Genomic DNA, 346 nt, shown 5'->3' on the forward strand with positions numbered 1-346 from the left:
AAGGCAGCGGGCCCCCCACGCCCCCCCTTCTCTGTGGGAAGGGGGCCATTCAGCTCCCCATCAGGGGCACCCACATCTCCCACCACCAGCAGGCAGGGAGGGCACCCATGCCCATGGGGGCTGGGGAGGATGATGGGGGGCACACTGCAACCCCCTCTCCTCCAATAAGGCACCTGGCTCCCCCAGCAGTGCCCCTTGGCAACACCCAAAGGGGTGGGGGGGCCATTAGCTGTTAGTCCGCTGCTTCTTGAGCACTGCATACACGTCCTCCACCTTGCTGAGCCTCTCAAAGAAGGGCAGCAGGTCCAGCAGCTCGGTGTCTGCCATGTTATCGAACCACGAGGCC

General features: G+C 64.5%; 1 protein-coding gene across 1 annotated transcript in view; it reads right to left on the minus strand.

Annotated features, from left to right (window-relative positions):
• Positions 1 to 225: 225 nt before the first annotated feature.
• Positions 226 to 346, minus strand: part of LOC103809366 (carboxy-terminal domain RNA polymerase II polypeptide A small phosphatase 1) — a gene marked incomplete at its 5' end in the record, with an annotated part of 883 nt that continues 762 nt past the window's right edge. The window contains one exon of the mRNA XM_009082197.1: positions 226 to 346. This exon is cut by the window's right edge and continues 6 nt beyond it. Within this exon, the coding sequence (XP_009080445.1) occupies positions 226 to 346 (121 nt within the window).

Source organism: Acanthisitta chloris, unplaced genomic scaffold (genome assembly GCF_000695815.1).
Source record: "Acanthisitta chloris isolate BGI_N310 unplaced genomic scaffold, ASM69581v1 scaffold27470, whole genome shotgun sequence".
Lineage (NCBI taxonomy): Eukaryota > Metazoa > Chordata > Aves > Passeriformes > Acanthisittidae > Acanthisitta > Acanthisitta chloris.